The 21445-nt window shown below is 59.4% G+C and overlaps 2 protein-coding genes across 4 annotated transcripts; both read right to left on the bottom strand.

The window, feature by feature from the left end:
- Positions 1-632: 632 nt before the first annotated feature.
- On the bottom strand, positions 633-7257 carry HSD17B1 (hydroxysteroid 17-beta dehydrogenase 1). 3 transcript variants are annotated; one of them, XM_038385878.2, is made up of 6 exons: positions 6117-7257; positions 4879-5040; positions 4059-4238; positions 3438-3531; positions 1397-1580; positions 633-950 (listed from the first exon to the last, which is right to left on the bottom strand). In XM_038385878.2, the coding sequence occupies exons 1-6, from the start codon at positions 6211-6213 to the stop codon at positions 780-782; spliced, it is 888 nt and encodes a 295-aa protein (XP_038241806.1). In that variant the 5' UTR covers positions 6214-7257; the 3' UTR covers positions 633-779. The 3 variants fall into 3 exon arrangements, with proteins under 3 accessions (XP_038241806.1, XP_038241807.1, XP_043359342.1); XM_038385879.2 differs by having other exon boundaries at positions 1406-1580; XM_043503407.1 differs by having other exon boundaries at positions 6497-7257.
- A 143-nt stretch (positions 7258-7400) lies between these two features.
- On the bottom strand, positions 7401-16166 carry NAGLU (N-acetyl-alpha-glucosaminidase). Its single transcript, XM_038385877.2, has 6 exons — positions 15721-16166; positions 12858-13005; positions 12262-12408; positions 11633-11718; positions 10747-11003; positions 7401-10185 (listed from the first exon to the last, which is right to left on the bottom strand). Exons 1-6 carry the CDS (start codon positions 16134-16136, stop codon positions 8969-8971), a joined length of 2271 nt encoding a protein of 756 aa, XP_038241805.2. The 5' UTR covers positions 16137-16166; the 3' UTR covers positions 7401-8968.
- Between the last annotated feature and the right edge of the window lie 5279 nt (positions 16167-21445).

Below are 21445 nucleotides of genomic sequence, written 5' to 3'. Positions count from 1 at the left end.
ATTCCTCACACACCGGTCTGGGCACCGGGTATTGCCAGCGGCTGCTGACACAGGGAAGATCGAGCAGCATTGTCAGGTTGAAATGCCTGAAGGGGGCCACAGCTCAAGCTTTAAATGCCCTGGCATGGCCTTGTCTTCACGCCCTACTCCAGAAGGCAGATGGCAGGACCTCGGCCCGGCAGGGGAGACTCTGTGACCTGCCTTTGGGGGACTAGGTTTAGTATAGAGACCGGTGAACTACAGCTCGCACTGGGAGAGCAGCAAGGGGTGGGGGTGGCAGACCTCCCCATGCCCAGGCAGGGCCCAGCACTGCCCCAGGCTGCCATGGGGGCTAGACTGGCTGGTGGGATTTGCAACCCCCAGCTGTCAGCATGATCCTCCCACGCCAGCTGGGGAGGTGCATGGGGATAGCTGGGAGTCCCTGACACTTCACCACAGCAATTGTGGCACCTGGCAAGGTGTCTTGAGGTCCCAGCCCCATCCACCCCCAGGGCAGACGCAACCAGAGCAGAGCTTGCTACCGCAGCTCCCTCCCGCATACCCCCCCAGCGTGCCCCCCCCTTGCAGCAGCCCCCAGGGCAGTGCAGACTGCAGGGCACAGCGGCGGGGTAGATGGAGCCAGGAGCCGTGCAGGGAGCAGACAAGTTTATTAGGGCCCCCTGGCAGGGTCATGTCCCCACTGGGTGGGGAGCACAGCCCACCTGTACAAACTCAGGGCAACGCGAGGGCTGCTTCACTGCGAACCCCTCCTCACTCTGGGACGGCCGTGCTGCTCCCCCTCACACCCGGTCGCCCTGGGCCTCGCCGGCAGAGAACATGAACTTGTGCATGGCGCGGACGTACTCTGAGCCGTCAGGGCTTGTCAGCTTGAGCCGGGTGAGCGGCATGAAGAACTGGGTGGTGAAAGAGCGCAGAGGGGGGCAGGGGGCACAGATGGCTTCCAGGAACACCTGGGAAAAGCAGAGAGGGGGCATATGAGGGACAGCTCCAAGCTGGTAGTAGGCAGGGGACCCCTTGGGGGCTGGGGATCCCCTCGCTGACTGGCAGGGAGCTCCGCTGACGGGAAGAGCAGGGCCACGTCAGTGTTACAGGGCCAGAGACCTGCCTGGGACTGTACGGACCCCTCCCCTGTCCAGGGAGCAGCCCCCACCTCAGGCCCCTGTGGGCAGAGAGGGCTGGGCCAGGTCCCAGCCAGTCCCCCTTGCCCCAGCTGGCAGTGTGAGGTCAGGGGGTGGCTGCCCCCTGTCACTGCCGACTGATGGCTCTTCTCCCCAGGGCTAGATCGCTCTGCGGAGACCCCTCCTCAGCACTCTGGCTGCTCTGGGGCTCAGGGCTTGTCTCAACCCCTGGCCCTGCCCCTCTCCTCTGAGCAGAGAAGCAGGGGGCTGGGAGCGACCTGCAGGACCTCCTCGGTGTCTTGGGCCACGTCGCGGAAGAGGCTCTGGCAGTGCTGGAGGTACTGGCTGTACAGGGCACGGGTCTGCGGGTCCAGGCCTTGCAGCGCGCTGCCCTCGGTGTCCGTGCTCTGCAGGTTGGCCAGGAAGCTCGTATTGACTGGGCCACACTCGATCAGCGTGATGCTGCAGGAGAGAGAGCAGAGACGGGCAGCTGCCAGGGGACAGCTGTCTGTGCAGACAGAGCCAGCACGCCCCACCCTGCCCAGGGGCAGAGCCCTGAGTGACACCCTACAAGCATGCACAGAGGGGCTTTCACCCCCATGCCCTGGGCACTCGGCATCTTGAGCCAGTTCTCCAATATGGCATCTGAGCCCATGGCCCCCAGGAGCTGGAGGGGTGTGTGTGATGGGGACAGGCCCAGAGGCAGGGAGAGCACAGCCGTTACACGCTAGGGCTGAGGATGGTGGCATGTTGGACATGCTGGTGCACAGACGTCTCCAAGCCGCCCAGATTTCCCCTCCGTAACCGGCCGTGGTGCGAGCGGTGCTGGAACTGGAACGCTGGGTGCAGGTTTGGGGCAAGCGTTGTGTGGAGACCTTGGGGAGGCTGCAGGAAAGAGTCACAAAAGTGATTCCAGGGCTGGAGACGATGCCGCACAGAGAGAGGGACCGAGCCCAGGCTGGTCAGCTTCTCAGAACGGCGACTGAGCGGGGACTAGGAAGGCGCGACAGGACCTTCCAAGGAAGAAAATATGGGCTCCCTAAGCTAGCTGAGAAAGGCAGAACAGGAACCAGCGGCTGGAAGCTGAAGCCAGACAAATTCCAGTTAGAAATAAGGCAGCGGTTTGTAAGCGGGTGGGTGATTAACCACTGGAACAAGCTCCCCAGGGCACTGGTGGGTTCTCTGTCTCCTGGGGTCTACAGACCCAGACTGGTGCCTTTGTGGGCAATGCTTTAGTCAGACCCCAGCTCTTGAGCTCAGGACAGGGGAACTGGGGGATTCTCTGGCCTGTGCCATGCAGGAGGCCAGACCAAACAATCTAATGGTCCCTCCTGGCCTTAAACTCCAGGAATGGATGAATGCCAGTGATTCGGGTGTTTCCATCCTCTTGCCTGGAACTGCCCCTGCACTGTCAATTGGCTGCAGGATTCTTCTTCCCTTTGTCACGGAGTCCCCAAGTGATGCTCTGGATCTGCTCCCTACGAAACCAGGCAGGACTCTGGGGGAGTCTCCTCTGTGAGCAGCCTGTCTCCAGGGCAAGAAGCTCACACAACTTCCACCTTCCTGGGTCTGACCTCGGAGCATTCAGCATCCTCTGCCCCTCTGTGCGCTTCCCACAGCGAGTCCACCCAGGCGGGGTCCTGGGGAAGCCAGAGGGTCCTGCCCCCCAACTTCACAGTCAGATGTGACTCTCGGCCAGCCAGTAAAACAGAAGGTTTATTAGACGACAGGAACATGGTCTAAACCAGAGCTTGTAGGTGCAGAGAACAGGACCCCTCAGCTAGGTCCATTTTGGGGGGCAGTGAGTCAGACAACCCCATCTGCACTTCACTCCATGTCCCCAGCCAGTTCCAAACTGCCTCACCCTCCAGCGCCTCCTCCTCTGGGCTTTGTCCCTTTCCCGGGCCAGGAGGTCACCTGGTTCCTTTTTTCTCAACCCTTTAGCTCTCACCTTGCAGGGGGGAAGGGCCAGGCCATCAGTGGCCAGGAAACAGGGTGTCGGCCATTCTCTGTGTCCAGACCCCTGCACACACCTGCCCTCTAGAGCTCTGCAAGAATCATACCCCCTTATCCCACCACCTAGATACTTAAGAACTGCATAGGGGAAACTGAGGCACCCCTACAGTATTCAGAGGAAACATTAAGAACAGTCCCGCTTTGTCACATCCTTTCCATCCCAAACTACTGAGCAATAGCACCAAGCTACAGCTGCCTTGTTCCACCCCAGAGATGGCTGCAGGGCAGTGAGTGCTAGTGACAGGTGCATAGCACTTTGCATGGCCTCAGGCCCGTTCACTGTGAGCTCCCCGTGGTACTCACTGCACATTGAACTGCTGCAGGATCACAGCCAGGCTCTCACACAGACCTTCCACGGCAAACTTGCTGGCACAGTACACAGCGTTGAAGGGGATCCCTAGGGCACAGTGGGAGGGACGGGTGAGAACTGGCAGGGAGAGCCAGGCCAACTCCTCCCAGACAGACCCCAGGAGCTCACATGTTACTCTGGGCCCCACCTTTCACCCTGAGGAGGAGGGATTTGCAAGACTACGTAGGTACCCACAGCCATGGGGTGCGGGCAGCATAACAGAACACATACATGGCTGTGCTGGTGTGTGCACGTCAGGGGAGCCTAGCCACAATCCCAATCCCCGCCTAGCCACAGCAGCTGCTTGGGCTCCTGTTGCAGTAGCTCATTGTGAGATGCCCAGTCTCCCCAGGGTCCTTGGTGGACGGTGAGGCCATGCATGGCTGGAATCTCCCCAAGAAGGCCGGGGCCGGGACCCCACAGGCTGCAGTGAGGGGCGGCCAGCTCTGTGCAGTTGAATGCAGTGAGCAGGTGCCTGGGGAGAGGGTCGCTGGGTTCCACAGGGACAGGGCTGCTGACCAAGCCTGGCCTAGGAGGTATCTCCCCCATCCCCCATGGGGCAGGAGGGGTCTCACCTTGCAGCGCCCCCACACTGCTGGAAATGATGATCTTGCCGGCCTTGCGATGCTTCATGCCGGGCAGAAAGGCCTGGATGGTGCCAATGGTCCCAAAAACGTTCACATCGAAGATGGTCTTCATGGCCTGGTAGGAGCAGGTCTCCAGGGGCCCCATCAGCCCCACCCCTGCATTGCACACTGGGGGTGGGGCATAGCAAGGAGCCACTGTTAGTGGGGTGCAGGGAAGGGAGCTCCCTGGGGCCCACGTCCCCCTCAGCGCCAGCCCCACGTATTCAAAAACAAGTCAGCCCCCAAAACGTCATGAAATTGGCTTAGAAATCCAAAGCATGGGGCTGTGGTCCCTGGCTTTTGGGTGCTGAGCCCTTAGATCTTTCCTCTCCCAGTGGCTACCCCGACACCAGGGCTGGACACTTCTGTCTCTTTCGCAGTGAGAAGCATGATTCTCACCCAGTCATGGGCTCCGGGTGCTGGGGCTTTATGACAAACCCCAGGGATAGCAGGACTGGACATTATCCCCTTCTGTGTTGGGGGGGGCTAGGCCTCACTGGCCCTCCCCCCATTGTTCTGGGGGCCTCCCTTTCCCTCAGAGGCTCTGCAGGCTGGGCCCATGGGAAGATCCTTCGAGGAGCTGGCTAGTGGGGTCTCAGCTGTGCGACCCCCACGGACCTGTCACACATGGCAGATCTGGCAGCTGGAGGGGAACGTGGTAGATCTTCCTTGGTGCCCAGCAGATGGGGAGATACAGTGGGCTGGCTGGGTAACTAGGCCCCTTTCCCAGAGCGAGGGCTTGCAGAGATGTCTGGCCAGACTGGCTCACCCAGCACATCGACACGCTGCTCCTGCACCTGCTGCACGGCTGTGGCGAGCGAGAGCGGGTCGGTGACGTCCAGCTGCAGGATCTCCAGGGTGCTGGCGTGGCAGCCCCGCACGCACTCCAGCAGCCGCTCCTTCTTGGCCAGGTTGCGCATGGTGGCGTAGACTAGGAGAGAACAAGCACCCAGCTTTGGGGTGGGGGCTGCTTGCAATCTCCCCCAGCCACTGGGCAGTTGGCGGGGGATCTTCTCTGCCTCCAGGGGAGGCCCCCCACTCTGGTGGGTACAAAGACCTTCCTGATATGGGCAGCTCCAGCAACTCCAAAGGACAAAGGCTCTGCTGTGGATTGCACCATACCAAGTGTCTCCTGAACGTCCCCCCCAGGAGATACCTTGGGCCCATGCTCCCCTCAGACCGAAGGCTCATCCTGGCCCAGTTCAGCCTATCTGCTGGCCCCAAGGGCTACCTCCGTCCAGGGCCACGCAGGAGCAGAGCGAGTGACTCGGTTCCCCCACCTCCTGGGATGAACGGAAGGGGTGATCTCTAGGGAGCCCCATCTGCATGGACCAGGAGCAGCTGCTGCCCCACCAGTGCTCAGGGCCCCAGCCAGCTCACCACCAGGCGTGTGCTGGGACTAGACACCCCTTGTGCTGCCTGACACTATGTGGCTCCAAGTCACCTCTTCTCCCCCAGGCTGTGACCTGCCCAGGATCATTTGCTCTTCTCCTCCCATCTGCCCCTCTGGCCCCAGGGAGTTTATTCTGCCGAGACTTCTTGGAAGGGAGTAGCCTGGCTGCCCCATTGCTTTCTCTTAGGGGGCCTGTAGGCCATTAGAATCATAGAATATCAGGGTTGGAAGGGACCTCACGAGGTCATCTAGTCCAACCCCCTGCTCAAAGCAGGCACAATCCCCAATTTTTACCCCAGATCCCTAAATGGCCCCCTCAAGGATTGAACTCACAACCCTGGGTTTTGCAGGCCAATGCTCAAACCACTGAGCTATCCCTCCCCCTTTACCTTTAAAGGCGCGTGTATCCCGTCGGCCCCACCATGCCCGGCCCCATAGCATCCCCATCTCCAACCCACAGCCACTACTCCCATCCCCTGGGGCTGAGGAGCCCAGCTCCTTCCCAGCCAAGGAACATGCATCTGCCGGCCCCTCGTCCGCCCATTGCACTGGAGCGCACCAGCCATGGGGTCAGGACTGGCTCCAGCTCATGGCTCTACGAGCCCGGGGAGTACCTTTAAACCTGCGGGAGGCGTCTGAGGCCAGGCGCACGGCCAGCCCCAGGCCGATCCCCGAGGAGCAGCCTGTAATGAGCACCACGGTTTTCTCCATCGCTGGCTCTGGCTCGGAGACTGAGCATCCAATGCAGCTGCAACGCCTGCTTCCTGCAGACAGCCCAGGGGCTGTGGGCTCTGCTGTTTTGTCTACTTTCTTATCTCAAGGCTGGGCTCTCCCCCATCCCTCCTCCACCCCCAGCAGAGCTTCCCTTTTGCCTTCACTCTCAGCAAGCTGGAGATAAGATTTCAGCAGAGAGGCCATGGCTGAGGCCCCAAGCAGGGGCGGGGTGTGGCAGGGCAGGGGCAGGCCGTTTGCAGGAGGAGACAAATGGCCTCACCCCGGCCCAGGACACGGACTTAGGGCTGTAACAGCCTCAGGCAGCCATGGTTAGCAGTGAGGTGGGGGGTTGACAGGTAGGAATTGGGGCCAGCAGGGACCCCTGGGCTCAGCCTGATCCTTCCCCACGGGGCAGGGCCAGAGCAGGATCGCTCCGTGTGCTCTCCACCATTTCATCCAAGCCCCCATTAACACCAATGCCCCAGCAAAAGAGCTTCCACTCCTCCCCTTGGAGCCACCAAAGCCTGGCGAAAAGGGAGAGATAACCCAGCTGCTTCTTCCCCCATCCACTAGGCCAGTGACCCTGCCAAGGAAATTCAGCTCGTTTGGCAAATCCATGCTGGCTAGTCCTCATTATTCACCAGGTGCTTACAAATGCATTGTTTAGTAATTTGTTCCAGTCGCTTTCCAGGGATCGAAGTTGGGCTGACTGGCCTGTAGTGCCCTGGCACTTCATTGGCCCCCTTCCTAAAGATGGCAAATGTCAAACCTTTCTCCAGTCCTCTGGGACCGAACTGGAGGGAAGGAGCGACTGGTCCAGGGGCATCCAAAGCCAGGCCCCTGCAGTTGCTCATTTAAGACCCACAAAAGGGTATCTTGGCTATGAACCTCAAGCCAAACTCCACCAGCATAGAGCCCCCAGAGCTCGGAGGGGAGAGCCGAGTCCCGCAGCGCCAGAACAGCTGGCTGGCTGCAGACAGCCTGTCCGGGATGCGCCGTGTTGTGACTGCCTGCAGCTGTGAACTCCAGCCTCTGGCTGTTCTCAGAGACCTGCTCTGATTCACAGCTGCCACTCTCCTCGCCCCGCTATGCACAGCGCCAAGAGCCACATTGCCCTCTGCCTGTAGCCCTCTGCCAATAACGCCGGGAGGGGACGGGGAAGAGACACCCTCAGACGCGGAATGAACGGATGCCAGGGCTTTAATTGGCATGCACAGTACGGGCATCAGAGTCTCCGAAAAGTGCTGCCAGTTCAAACCAACTTATACAATCGTATGAAAATCATTCGGCTAAAAGAGCGACAGTCCACTGCAGCCCAGCCCCTGCGCTCCGGCTGCACCTCTTGAGCCCCAGAGCTGGAGAGACTGGCAGCGACTGGAAGCAGGTGCAAGGAGGAATTCAGACACCTGCCAGCTCTCCTTGGGAGCCTCACATGCTGGCGCGGGAAGGGGGCAAGGCACAGAGCAGCGCTCTGGGTGGAGGGGGGTGAATGGGGGGGGTCTCTGGTGTAAAAATATACTGTCCTCATAAAAATATATTCCCAAAGTCTGTTTTTGCTTTAGTACAAAGGCACGGGGGGTTCAGAGTGGGGAGCCGGCCCCCATCCAGACAGGTCCTGGCACTAGGAATAACCCCATGTGGGTGAACTGCTGTTCTGGGGCAGATCTGCCCCCATTTGAGACCAACAGAGAGGGCACATGGGGAGAAGAGTGGGGACAGCCCTTAGAACTGCTCTGACACCCAGGGGCTGGGAGGGGGCTTCTGGGGGGGAAATGGGGGACAGGAGTTGAGGCAGCACCCCCTAGCCAGGGACAGATGGGAGGTGCAGGCAATGCAGTGCCTCCTCCTAGCCCTGGGCAGGGAGCGAGATTCGCAGGGAGCCGGCCCTGCCCACCAGCCAGTCAGCGCAGGGACCCGGCTGGCTGCACCACTTTGCAACAGCATCAAATCAGCAGGATTGGGGCTTTCTGGCCTCCCTGATTTTTGTTCTTTAGACCCCTGAATAGCAGCATGTTAACACTCCCCTCCCTGGACAAAGAGACTCTTCCCCTGGGCTTGCGAGGGTTCTGCTGCATTTCCTGCCCCCTGGCTTGTTCAGAAGCGATTCCCTCCTCTGAGAGCCTCCCCAAACCTTGCTGCTGCCAGTGGTGGGGAAATGGCACTTGGGTTTTTTTTCAGCCTATAGCAGCGAGGGCATCACCTACATGGCAGGCACTGCCCACATGTGCCCATTCCAGATCTGCAACCAGTGCCATGATATCCCAGTGTCTATCCCTGCCCCGTTCTGCGAATCCCATGCCCCTGGGGATCAGCACTCTCACCCTCCGTCCTGCCTGCCTCTGCAACAGGCCTCATCCACCCTCCGCCCCACAATCCAGCAGCCTCCGCCAGACACTGGGATCAGCCTCCAAGCCGCAAGGCTGGGCTGTTGGAGACACTGGTCAGGTCAGAGCATCCCAGCTCCCAGAGGGCCAATGCAGGATTGGTCCCTCCAGCCCTTTCCCCAGCTCGCTGTGCTGCACTGGTGGGTCCAGCCCAGTCCTGTTCCTGCCCACATGGCAGCGTGGCTCACATGCAGCGCAAGGCTCCTGCTTGGTTTCCCTTTGGGTCCACAGCCTTGGTTCAGGCTCTGGCAGAGGCTTGGGGGGAGAGGAGGGCCACAGAAGCTGGGGGAACCAGCATCTCCGGCATGGGAGAAACCAGGCCACCCCCAGAGACGCCGTTCCCACCCCCACAGAGCCACCAGCCGCCCTCACGCAGCCCCCACCCGGCCGTGCCGCATGGCATGGGGGTAATACTTGAGGAAGATCTTCCTGACGATCTCCAGCGTGTCGCCGGCCGGCTGGGAGGGGTAGCGCTTGCCATTGTAGATGAAACCCCGCTCCAGCTGGAAGACGGCCTGGTTGAACTGCTCCTGGTGGAAGGGAGTGCCGGTGTTCAGGCTCTCCACCAGTGCCGAGACAAAGAGGCTCCAGCGCACCCGGTAATAGTCCAGCACCAGCCCCCCGAGCTGCTTGTTGGCGTAGTCCAAGATGTTGCCATTGGGCCCCCACAGTGTCACCTGGTTGCGGGCATTCAGGTCGTACAGCTCGGCTTCCTTATCACTGGTGGCTGCGGCGCGAGCCTGCTCCAGCCAGCGGCCCAGCAGGAAGTGGGGGTCACTGGCCAGGAGGCCGTCCAGCTCCGGGAGCAGGTCGTACAGCAGCACCCCTCCGGCTGTCAGCAGCTCCGGCAGCGAGCGGCTCTCAAAGGCCTGCTTGATCTCCAGGTAGTAGTCGCTCACCAGCTGCTGCACGGCCTGCCGGGTTACGTCCACCAGGTCGTAGCGGAAGGTGGGACTGGTGCCCAGCTCGGCAGCAGCACCCAGCAGCAGGCGCCAGGCCTCGTAGACATCGCTCTTGTTGTACCACAGTTCCGTGGCCATGCGCAGGGACGGCCGGCGCACCAGTGGGCTGCGGTTGTGGTTGACGCAGAGCCCCGAGCAGTTGTAGACGCTGCGGAGCAGCAGCTGCCAGGCGCTGGCTGCCTCCGCATTCCTGGCACCGTAGCGCCGCTCAGCATAGTTGGCAACCCACCGCTGGAGGTCAAGAGGTTCCTGGCGCCAGCCCAACTCATTCATCAGCTCGTAGACCATGTCGTTCTGCTCAATGCCCTCCGGGGCTAGGCCGGTGCCCACCAGGGTGGAGTTGGGGAAACGCCGGGCATTGAAGGGGCCCTGGTTGATGCTCTCCACGGTGCCGAAGAGGCCGTGGTTGCCGCCGAAGTTGTGCAGCATGCACCAGATGAAGGGCTGCCCATAAAAGGACTCTGTCCGCTGGTACACGGGCTTGGACTCCGCAAAGAGATCCAGCACGATCATCCGGCCGCTTGGCACGCCACGCAGCAGGGCCCGCACCTGGGCCGGCTGCCAGAAGTCAGGCTGGTGCTGGAAGAGCCAGCCCTGCATCAGCCACAGCGCGTCAGGGTCGGCTGGGGACAGACACACAGAGCCATTAGTGGCATCAGGACATGCTGTCCCCCCACAACAGAGCTGCCCCACAGCTGTCGCTCCCTATAAAGGGCTCAGTGCATCAGCTGCCCTTGGGCTCTGAGCGGTGCCAGCCCCACTCTCGTCCCAGGGCATCCGCCTACCTGCCAGCCCCTAGAGCTCACTGTGCAGCTCACCCCCCAAGCTGCATGCAAGGGCCTGGCCTGGTTGCTGCAGTCCCCAGAGCCAGTTCAGCCCGGGCAGGCTCCCCCGTGCACTGCCCTCCTGGTCTCGCTAATGCCCCTGCCCCATGGAGCCCTCACCATGTCCCTCCTCTGTAGAGGCTGCTCATGACTGGCCATTCATCCACTGCCCTGAAATGACCAACTCATTCCAGCTGGGCCACCAAGCCAGCACAGCCTGGGGACAGTCTGAGCTGCAGCCCAGCCGGCAGGAATGTAGACCAGCCTTGACCCAAAGCCCTGGGATGAAAGAGTCCCAGCTCCCACCCCTGAGCCATCCAAGCCCTTTAGGAGGAGCCTGGTTTCCTGCTCGGGTCCTACCTCCGGTCATGGATCTGAAGACGGCAGTGCTGACCCCCGAGAGGTAGGCAGGGTCGGAGGACAGGGGGCTCATCTCATTGAAGGTGTCCGCGTTGTAGATGTGATCCGTGCCGAACTCTCGGATCAGCTCCTTCAGGAAGAGGGTCCCGATCACTTGGAACATAGGGTCACCGGAGTCCAGCAGGTAGGCACATGAGTAGGTGCAGTCGAAGTTGCTCCAGCTCCCAAGCCGAGTGACGTTTATTCGAGGGAAAGCCCTACAGCACAGACCAGCAGCCGGGAGTCAGAGCAGGGGGCAGGGCTTCCCCAACCCACCCAGCAATGCAGAGCTCTGCACGTGGGTGCAAGGAGCCATCTGGGGAGCCTGGCCTAGATGGGTGTGCACAGCTACTAGGGACGGAAATATTGGTTAAAAAAGGAAACCGGTTAAATGATTAAAATTATCTAGTTTAATCGGTTAACTGTTAACCGAGGTTGCTCTGGAGGATCGGCGCAGGGTGGCACGGGTTGGGGTCCCACTGGCCCAGCCGGAGCTGGGATCCCAGTGGGCTGTGGGCCTGTGGCCGCTCCAGCCGCCTACCCACCAGGGTCCTGCCAGCCCACCGCAACCAGGGATGGGGTCCTGCCCGGCCTGGCATAGCTGGGGCTGCTCCAGCCGGCCACCAGGGTAAACGGTTACGGACAGGTTAACAGTAAGCCTAATGCTTACCAGTTAAACGGTTAACTGATGAACCAGTTACATCCCTAACAGCTCTGTCAGTCCCATGGATCTCTGCTGCTCTCAGGCATATGCGGCCGAGTTGTATTCGGTGGGGAGAGACGCCCATCTGGGAGAACTGATCTTGCCCAAGCCCCAACCCTGATGCACTCACACATCTGCATCTACCTCAAGACACCCCTGGGGACATGCCCCGCGAATGCCGGCAGCACTGGTATCATTCCCAACGACCGCATCCTCTCCAGGATCCTGTACTGGGAGAAAGGAGGAAAAGCTGGATAAAGGGGGAGAAGGGGCCAGGAGACGGAGGCGCGCTGCTCTGGGCTGCACCACCCAGCTCAGGGACAGACACGCGCCACGTGAATGTATCCGTACTGAAGTCTCCAGCCCCCAGTCATAGCCCTGAACAAAGTTCTGAGCCCACAGGTACCAGATGGGGGGGGAAAAAAAGACAGCCTGGCTTGGAGCTCAGCTCAGGAGCTGCTCTCAGTCCAGAGGGACTAGGACGATGGAGACAATACCCAGGTCAGTTCAGTGTCCCAGCTCTTTGGGGGCCAGGGAAAGCTAGTCCCTAGAGCACGTTTCCTAGGGCCCTTCCACTGGGAGCTTATTCCACAGCCCCCGCATCTCATGGGCAGCACCATACCCCTGGCTCCCACATGCTTGTCTGGCAGTGCACACTGAGGCACGGTGGCATTTGGGAGCTCTGCAGGGAGAGTTGTTGGAGGGGGCGTCTCCACAACATGCAGGCTGGGTGCTCACAGACCTGGCCCCAACAGCGAGCCAAGCGCAGGTACCTGCAAGTACAGCTGCTTTAGGTTCCAGGAGAGAGGCAGGGGCCCAGCCCAGGTGTGCAGGTTCCCCATGCGGTTCCAGGAGAGGAAGGCGGGCCCAGTGAAGTACTCGTCTATTTCAGACTGGTTCAGGCCCAAGGACAGATATACCTGGAGCGAACGAGGGAAAGAACACAAGGGGTGACATCAGCTGCTCAAAGCAGATGGCCAGATTCAGCTGAAGCCCTTTGCTGCTCCCAGCTGCTGCTGACAGGAAGATGCTGCCCTGCTGAGCACAGCGCTGGCTCAGTCTGCAGGGAGTGTTCAGCCTGGACGTGCCCAATGCTGGGAACGCTCCCCTCTGGCCAATCCCAGCATCCACAGCCCCAGCTCAGCCAACACAGCAGATCTATCTGGCCACGCTGACCAGAGACGGCTGGGCTGCTGCCCCACATCAAGGGGCTGGGTCGCTCCCCGGACAGCAGCCTTCCCCCCCAGAGCGACCTGTTCTGTGCTGTCCACAGGACAATACATTTAACGTGTCTCCCCACCCTCCTGAAAAGCCCCAGCTAGGCCCTGTATGCAACATGGCTTCACTAGAAACAAATCAAATACTCAACCCGCTGCCAAACAGCCTCCTGCCCGGTAAATGCCAGCGCCAGGTTGATGCCGTTGAGCGCCATCCAGTCGATCTCTCTCTCCCAGCGAGGCCAGTCCCACCACACATAAGAGTAACTCTGGGTGCAGACGTTCTGGTAGTAGCGGAACCTGGGAGCGGAGAGAACAGATGCTTCAGAGAACACGCCAGACTCCTGACCTCACCGCAGGAGACTACCTCCGGGTTGGCGCGAGTGAAAGAAACCGGGACACAGGCAGCTCCTCGCAATGGAGCTTAATGTGCATCCATGCATCGTATCCGCTCCCGGCCAGCACTGGCGCCATGGATGCTGGAGAATTCATAGAATCATAGAATCATAGAATATCAGGGTTGGAAGGGACCCCAGAAGGTCATCTAGTCCAACCCCCTGCTCAAAGCAGGACCAAGTCCCAGTTAAATCATCCCAGCCAGGGCTTTGTCAAGCCTGACCTTAAAAACCTCTAAGGAAGGAGATTCTACCACCTCCCTAGGTAACGCATTCCAGTGTTTCACCACCCTCTTAGTGAAAAAGTTTTTCCTAATATCCAATCTAAACCTCCCCCATTGCAACTTGAGACCATTACTCCTCGTTCTGTCATCTGCTACCATTGAGAACAGTCTAGAGCCATCCTCTTTGAAACCCCCTTTCAGGTAGTTGAAAGCAGCTATCAAATCCCCCCTCATTCTTCTCTTCTGCAGACTAATTAACTCAGACAGCCTTTTCCCATGAGGGCAAACGTTACACCCCTAATGCTACACACAGGGACTTGGTTTTTTCAATTGAGACACTTCTTTTGTGTCGATTTCAACATCCCCCTGTGTGTTTTGCAGCTCAAACACCTACAGCTCATGCAAAGCCTAGCAGGAAACTGATCCAGTTGTTTGCAACAAACCGAAGGGCCCATTCTCTATGTTAGACAGAGAGTAACGGTCATTGTCCAAGACTAACGAAGTGCAAGCAGCAAACATGACAGCAAGGACCAGGCGCTGAGATCCCCTGCAGCGCTCTACGGTAAGGCAATATCTTTGCCCGTGAAGAATTTTAAACGGACAGTTCCCCTTTTCCCTCGAAGCAGCAAGAACAGCAGGAGGCTGTTTCCAGATGATCTCAAGTGAGAGCCACAAGATTTCACAAGTTGCTTGACTGTATGGTAATGAACCACACCAAGACCCTTCCCGCACCCTTGGATCCAGCGCAGCAGCTAGTGGGAAACGCTGCAGGGCTTTGCCTTCCGGCTGAAGGAGCACTAACCAAAGCTTCCTGACTAGCCGCACCAGACCACAGGCCGACCGCCAGGGCAGCCTTGTGGGAAGATGATTGGTTTCCAAGGACCTGCATGTGCAACCCCTCTGCTCCGGATCCTTCCCTTGCTTTCATGTAGCAAAACCTATCAAGCCACGCAGCCCTTATGCACCTGCCAGGACCTTTGTCAACTTTTACACGCCAAGGGAAGGCTCCCCTAAGGAGCCCCAGCGGCTGAGCTAATTGGGTCGATCTTTGCTGGTGTGAGCATGGCGTGTTCAGGACCCAGCCAAGAGCACTAGTACATACGACCAGCACAGTGAGGATCCAAATGACTCTCAGTCAGCGTGGGGGCCGCTCCCGGACAGGGAGACACTTCCTCTTGCCCGGGAAGGCTGCAGGCAGCTGACTGAAGCACCCTCTTAAATGGGGAAGTGCCCTTTTTGCAGCAGAATCCTCTGGCCCCATCACGGGCCCACCCCAGAGCAGCTGCACAGTGGGCAGAACAGATGCTAGAGCCAGACACCCATCAATCTCACACCTGTGGTTCAGAGATACAGGACCAAGGACATCCCTGGTGTAAGCTCCATTAACTCCACTCCCTTGCACCAGCCACAAACTTGGCCTATGGCATCTAAATTCCAGGTAGGGCCAACATTCAGGACAGGAGCGCGTGGGGCAGGGGTGAGAGAGGCCCCCAGCTGCAGAAACACACCCAGGCCCTGGCAGACCCAGAGGGGGTGGTAAATGAACCAAACCTGTCCATGGCATCTCCAGCTGCACCAGGGCCGGTGGGGGGCCCCGACCGCTGGAGGGAGCCCCTTGTTCCAATCCCACCACGGAATCCAACAGCAGGAAAGGCTGGGGAGTTCTCAGCCCCAGGGCTTGGGAAGCCAACGGGCAACCGATGTTTTCTGAAGTAGCTTCTGGGGGTGAAGACATCACAAGGGGAACAGCACCCCCGGCTCCCCGCCGGCCCCAGTCACCCCAGCTAGGTACGGGGCAGCATGCGCATCAGAGGCGGAACAAGAGACCCCTCAGCACCCATCACTTTCAGCCCTTGCTTGCCAGACCGCAGTCGGGGCCGCGCAGCCATGCCAGGTGGAAGCCCCCCGCCTCCGCCCCCCAAAGGCGGAGCTGGCCGTGGACAGCGTGCAGGAGCCTGGCATGGGGCCTCGCTGCCCGGGGCCTGCGCCGCGCCAAGGTAAGGCCAGGAGCATCCCGCGGCCTCCTGCTGCACCCGGAGCCGCCACCCGCCCCCCGCCGCTCAGAAACCAGGCGATGGGAATTCAGCTCCCAGCCGGAGGGATGGGACTTTGCGGACCAGGTCCTCAGCCCGCTCCCGGCCCGGCTCTGCCGGCAGGAGAGCAGGGGCCGGTCAGCTCCGATCCCCAACCCCTGCCCCCGGGGGAAGCCGCGGCTGCCCGCGAGGAACGGCGTCTGCCGGAGCCAGCCCGGCCCCGCACCGGGGGAGCCCCGCACCGGGGGAGCCAGGGCCCGCGGCGGGGCCCCGACCCCGGGTTCCGGCCCCGGCAGGAGCCGGCGGCGGCTGGCCCGGGGTCAGTGCCCAGGCCTGGCCCGTGCTGGGGCGGGGCCCGGTTACCTGTCGGGGCTGGCGCCGCGGATCACCCCGGGCACGGCGGGCAGCGGGTCCGGCAGCCGCAGCTGCGCCCCGGACCAGGACACGTGGCAGCCGCAGAGCTCCCGCAGGTAGCGGTAGATGCCGGCGGCGGCGGCCACCCCGCTGGAGCCGGCCACCCGCACCCGCACCGCGGCGCCCGGCGGGGAGCTGAGCCGGTAGGTGTCCGGGCCGCCGGCCGCCAGCGAGCGGTTCACCGAGACGGCGAAGCCGGCGGCCGCCCGCGGCCCCAGCAGCCGCTGCAGCAGCGCCCGCACCGCCGCCTCCTGCCGCGCGTCGGCCGCCTGCGGGGCGGGGGCGGGGGCGGGGGCGGGGGCCGGGGCCGGGGCCGGGGCCGGGGCGGCCGCCAGGAGCAGCAGCAGGAGCGCGGCGGGCGCCATGGCCGGATCCAGCCTCCCGGCGCGGCGGCTTCCGCCAATCCGGGGCCGGCCAGCTGGGGGGGGGGGGGCGGCCCTCCCGGGAGCCAATCAGCGGCCGGCCACGCCCCCCCCCCGCTGTATCACTGTGCCCGAGCGAAACCATGTCCGCGGCTGGGGGGCGTGGGGCCGACCCCGGCGATCGAGCCCCCCCTCCCCCAGCCGACCCAGGGGTCCCCCCCTCCCGGCCCCCTCCCGCAGCCGACCCAGGGGACCCCCCTCCCGGCCCGCCCCCAGCCGACCCAGGGGACCCCTCCCAGCCCCTCCCCCAGCCAACCCAGGGGACCCCCCTCCCGGCCCGCCCCCAGCCGACCCAGGGGATCCCTCCTAGCCCCCCCAGCCAAGCCTAGGGATCACCCCCAACTGACCCAGGGGATCCCTCCCAGACCCCCCATCCAAACCTAGGGACCCCTCCCAGCACCCTCCCCCAACTGACCCAGGGGATTCCTCCCAGCCCCCCCAACCGACCCAGGGGACCCCTACCCCCAAAAAACTGATCCAGGAGATCTCTCCCAGCCCCCCCAAACCAAGCCTAAGGATCCCTTCCAGCCCCCCAATCAACCTAGGGGATCCCTTCCAGCCCCCCAAACTGACCCAGGAGATCCCTCCCAGCCCCCCCCCAAGTCTGGGGAGCAATCCCTCCCTCCCCCCAACCGACCCTTGGGATCCCTCCCAGCCCCCCAAACTGATCCAGAGGATGCCTCCCAGATCTCCTACACCATCTCCGGAGCCACCCCTGACCCTCAGAAACTAACTCTGGCCTTGTCCAAGTTAAGGTTTTCTTATCACTGACTAACAAATTTATTAGAGCATAAGCTTTCGTGAGCTACAGCTCACTTCATCGGATGCATCACGAAGCTTATGCTCTAATAAATTTGTTAGTCTCTAAGGTGCCACGGGTACTCCTTTTCTTTTTATCACTGACTGTATCACTCTGACTGTTCATCGCTGATGTGTTTATTTATTATCCACGCAGTGGGTAGGGCCTGGGGACCTCATCGCAGCTCAGGACCCCTGTTGCGGGTTGCACACACACAGCAAAGAGGTGACCCCTGCCCCAAAGAGCTGGCAGCCTCAGCATCAGCACCTGATCCACTCTTAGAAATTAGCTCGATCTCCCTATATCTCTCAGAGCTGTGAAAAAGGTCATGCCCTGAGGTCAACCCAACCCCCAGTCCTGACTGCTAAGTTGACAGAAGAATTCTTGCAGCATCGACCTAGGCTACGTCTACACTACAGACCGTACAGCAAAAGTGTATCACGGCAGCTGTGCGGCTGGAAGGTCTCCCTTGTAGCTGCTCTGTGCTGGCGGGAAAGAGCGCTCCCGATGGCATAATTAAACCACCCCCAATGAGCAGCGGTCGTTAGGGCACTGTCCACACCAGCACTTATGTCAGTGAAACATATCGGGCAGGGGGGTGTTTTTTCACACCCCTGACAAAAGTGCTAGCGTAGACATAGCCCTAGCTACTGCCTCTGGGAGAGGTGGATTAACTACGCAGATAGAAAAAGCCCTTGTGTTAATGTGGGAAGCATCTACACCACAGCAGCAAGGCTGCACCTGCACGGCTGTACCTGCATTGATGTACCTGCACGGTTGTAGTGTAGACATGCCCTAAATGTAAAAGTGTGATTTAAAAGTGCATCGTTAGTATGTGGAACTTGTGTTAACCCAACACCTGCTGCTCTGCTGGCCAGAGGTCAGACACTACAAGTAGCATTGTGGAACCATGTGGCTCGCACTTTGGCTACTCCAAGATTAGTGGCACTGTATTTCTTCCTGCTCTGGGCCAGATTCTCATCCCCCAGAGATCCTGGGAGCAGGTGGGGGGTCTTGGCTGAGAGCACCAGGAAGTAGCAGCAGGATAGTAACCCTGAGCAAAAGGAGAATGGGGCGCAGTCTGCACACGGAACCACAAGCCCTGCAACTCCCAGTGCAAGCTCATGTGTGGGGTGCACCTGTGTGTGTTTGAACTGTCTTCTGTGTGTGGCTGATGTAAATGCAGAGCAACAGCTGTAATGTTACACTTTGATGGTTAAGCCAGAGAGTTGCATCTGGAGTGGTGGAGTGTATTGCTGTGAACCCTCCTTCCTATTTGTGAATTGGGCACTGAGCTGTTCTATGAGCCATGCTCTGTTCTGGGGATCCACAACCACACACACGAGTCTTTAATTTTCCATTTGTGCAGCAAGTATCCGCCTCTGTCTGAACTGTGTGGCTCGCTGAGTGTATTCTCTCATCCCGAGAGGCGTCTCTTCCTCCTATTTAATTTTCCATTTGGGTTGGCTTCTTCCTGGAATTCCCCCTGCAGTCAGCAGTGGTGCTGTGGGAAGAGAGTATTTATATACACCCTGCCCCCCAGAAGATCATATGGCAGAATGTCAGTGGGATACAGTCAAAGGCAGCTGATGGCAGAAATAACAGTGCAGGGTAGATGAGCCATCCTGGCCACATGGAAGTGACCCCACCCTCTCCAGAGAATGAAAGAGAGGCGAGTGTGAGTGTGACCCATGGCCAGAAAGTGTTAAACATCCTGCAGAATAAATGACTCAAATTCAACCCTTAAAGACATGTGGGGAGATGAGTAGTGGTAACAATGTACTCAACAGTCCCTGTCTATGCTGTATTCTGATAATTCAAAGATCAAAAGAACGTCCTAGCATTTAAATGAATTGTAAACACGGGATATCGCTGTATTAATCTCTCTTTGAAATGTAGAGCCAATCATCAGTGAATGGTGGAAGAACAGGCAGTTACCTTATGTTAATTCGTATAGCTAAGTACCGGTGATAGACTGCCTAATGCATAAATTGCCTTATGTTAATCTGTGTGAATAATTAACAACAATGCTTAGGAAATAAGGGCCTGTTGTTCCCTGAGGGACTCCAACTTGTCAAAAAAGACCTGAAATTGTATAAAAGATCCTTGGGTCCTGATCCTTTTTATCTCATATCAACTTAGCTTCACCAGGGGAAGTTTGAGTGACAAGATGAGATCCCAGTTCAGCTGGTACACCCTGAATATGATATTGTACAGTGGATTCTAACCTATGGACTAAATTCTAAAAAAACTCTTTGCAACTACAAAGCTCCCCATCTCTGCTACGAATCTGAACCTCAAGAATTGAACTCAGGTCTGTCTGTATATTGATCTTTTAACCATACTCTCTCTTCTTTTTTTAAAATAAATTTTAGTTTAGTTAATAAGAATTGTCTTTTAGTGTGTATTTGGGTAAGATCTGGAATATTCATTAACCTGGGAGTTAATGTGTCCGATCCTTTGGGATTAGTAGAATCTTTTCTTTTATATGATGAAATAAGATTTTCAGAAATCTTCATCATATTTGACTTAGGTACCTGGATGGAGGCCTGAGGCTGGATCACTTCAAGGGAACTGTGTTGTTGGTTTCTGGGCAACCACCAAGGTAATAAAGAAACTGTTTTATGCTGCCTTGGTAAATCTAAGTATTGAAAATATCCACCATCTTTGAGGATTATCTGCCCAATTCTTTGCAGTTCACCCTAATTGAGTGACCTCAGCTGGCCCCCACTGGGACCCCGGTCACAGTGAGCTACAAAGCTGTGGCTGCAGGACACATCAAACCAGCAGAGTGAGGCCGGCATCGGGTTGTTGGACATGGGAGCGACTGGGAAGAGCCGAGGGAGGGGGTGGAGGTGTATCTGCTGGTCGGTCAGTGTGCGTGTGGATCCATGGACCTGCGTATGTCCCTGGGAGGATGTCTGGCTGGGTCTAAGAGGCACCAGGCTGGCAGAGCTAAGTTCTGAAAACGGTAACTTTCCATTCAGGAAAACCACACACAGGCGGAGCAGAATGCCAGTCTGGCTTGAGACAAACCAGCTGTTCTCCAGACCCTCTGCCCCACTGCTACTGAGGAGCCCTGCTGCAGGATCTCCCCGCAGCTGGTCAGACTGAACCGGATTCTGCCCTCTGTTCCAGCAGGATGAATCAGGAATGAGCACAGTGCCCCATGCATGGGGTTGCTCTGGGTTTACACCATGGGAACCTGGCCAGGAGTCTGCTAGAGGGCAAGCAGTCTCCCCCGTGACACAGCTGGATGCCATTCTAGCCCTCTGAGAGGCACCGTGGCCTGCCCAGGAGAGGGACGGGATCTGAGCCCTGAAATGGAAAGTCCCTGCTGGGATCCAGGGGCAAAATGCCCAAGGAACGGTGGAGGAGTCATGGGACCAGCAGGCTGTTATATGCCTAGTGCCCCTTTGCCAGGGGTTTCCCACGGGACCATTTGCCACTACCCCTCCACCACCAAAAGCTGCTGCCAGGGTCAAAGGTGCTGTCCAGAAATACAGCCCGTGGCCGAGATCTCAGAACCGTGCAGCGTAGCTGCGGGGAGGGGAGTGGGGCGCAGGCAGCCGTGTCTGTGAAGTGAAACTCCCCAGCTGATGGACTGCAGGGCTGTGTGTTCTCTCTGCAGGCTGCTGCGTTCCCAGGTCACCCAAACCAGGCTGACCCGAACAAATAGCAACACGCCAGGGCCACTTCCTGGCTCCACCCCTGTGCATTCCCATTGACCTCAAGAGCCCTGCAGCGCTGCTCATGTCCTCCTGACAGTCACATGGGTCATCTCTCCTGTCCCATCCCGTCCCGCTGTTCTCTCCTGGGCCTAGCACATCTAGGGACGTGTTCCATAGGGAGAGGGGTCAGGGGTGCTTTGAGCACACAACTCTTCCCCACCCCAAGGTCTCCCAGCAGCACGGGGTCACACACTGAGACAGGACGGTCCCGCTTCAGCCTGCACTCGTCCAGTGCCACTGTAATTGTCCTTCAACTGTCCCACAGTGCACTGGGGCTCCCAGAATCCACTGCTTCTGGGGGCTGAGCACCTGGGGGGCATTGCCATGGTGGGGTGGAAGTGTAACGTGTCAGCCCACGAGCCAGCCTGGCGAGCACGGACCGTCCGGGCTGAACCGGCGTCTGTCCAGCTGGCTCACTGCAGAGCAGCTCAGACTCGGGCCCATGGCGTCAGGCCCTGGCCCGTGGCCCAGTTCTGCTCTCACAGGCAGTGGGAGCAACAGGGTGATGGCCGCAGCCGGGCTAGTTCCACCTGGCCTTGCTCAGCCCAGGGACTCGGCCGCATTTCAGTACAAGCCTGGGCTCTGGGCCTGGGAACAGCAGCTGGTCCGGGAAATAGTGTCCCGGCTTGCACGAGCCTTTGCATGATGCTCGCCTGCCCCCTGCTGGGAGGCTGCAGGACCGCAGGAAAAGAGGCCAGCCTGTGGCGACCAGCCCCTGCCCC

The sequence above is a fragment of the Dermochelys coriacea genome, chromosome 27 (assembly GCF_009764565.3).
Source record: "Dermochelys coriacea isolate rDerCor1 chromosome 27, rDerCor1.pri.v4, whole genome shotgun sequence".
NCBI lineage: Eukaryota > Metazoa > Chordata > Testudines > Dermochelyidae > Dermochelys > Dermochelys coriacea.
The sequence above is the reverse complement of the archived record's forward strand: the minus strand, read 5'-3'. Positions and strand labels throughout refer to the sequence as shown.